This window comes from Penaeus monodon, chromosome 24, assembly GCF_015228065.2.
Source record: "Penaeus monodon isolate SGIC_2016 chromosome 24, NSTDA_Pmon_1, whole genome shotgun sequence".
Classification (NCBI taxonomy): domain Eukaryota; kingdom Metazoa; phylum Arthropoda; class Malacostraca; order Decapoda; family Penaeidae; genus Penaeus; species Penaeus monodon.
In genome coordinates, this window is record NC_051409.1 from 36,122,262 (window position 1) to 36,122,468 (window position 207).

A 207-nucleotide genomic window follows, 5' to 3' on the forward strand; every position below is an offset into this window, starting at 1 on the left:
GAGTTCCCACAGAGTAGCTTGCTAAAATAACCTCCTACCACCGCCCACAGGTACGGCAGCGGCAGCGTGGGCGGCTCAGGGAAGAAGGTGAGGCGGCGAGTGCCCACCCTGGCCCAGCGGAGGGCGGCCAACGTCAGGGAGAGACGCCGCATGTTTAACCTGAACGAGGCTTTCGACAAACTCAGACGGAAGGTACGGCGCTTGGGG

At 62.8% G+C, this 207-nt stretch overlaps 1 protein-coding gene across 1 annotated transcript in view; it reads left to right on the forward strand.

The window, feature by feature from the left end:
- LOC119588755 (protein Fer3-like) overlaps positions 1-207 on the forward strand; it is a gene marked incomplete in the record, with an annotated part of 23,046 nt that overhangs the window by 18,230 nt on the left and 4,609 nt on the right. The window contains 1 exon segment of the mRNA XM_037937394.1: positions 51-192. Within this exon segment, the coding sequence (XP_037793322.1) occupies positions 51-192 (142 nt within the window).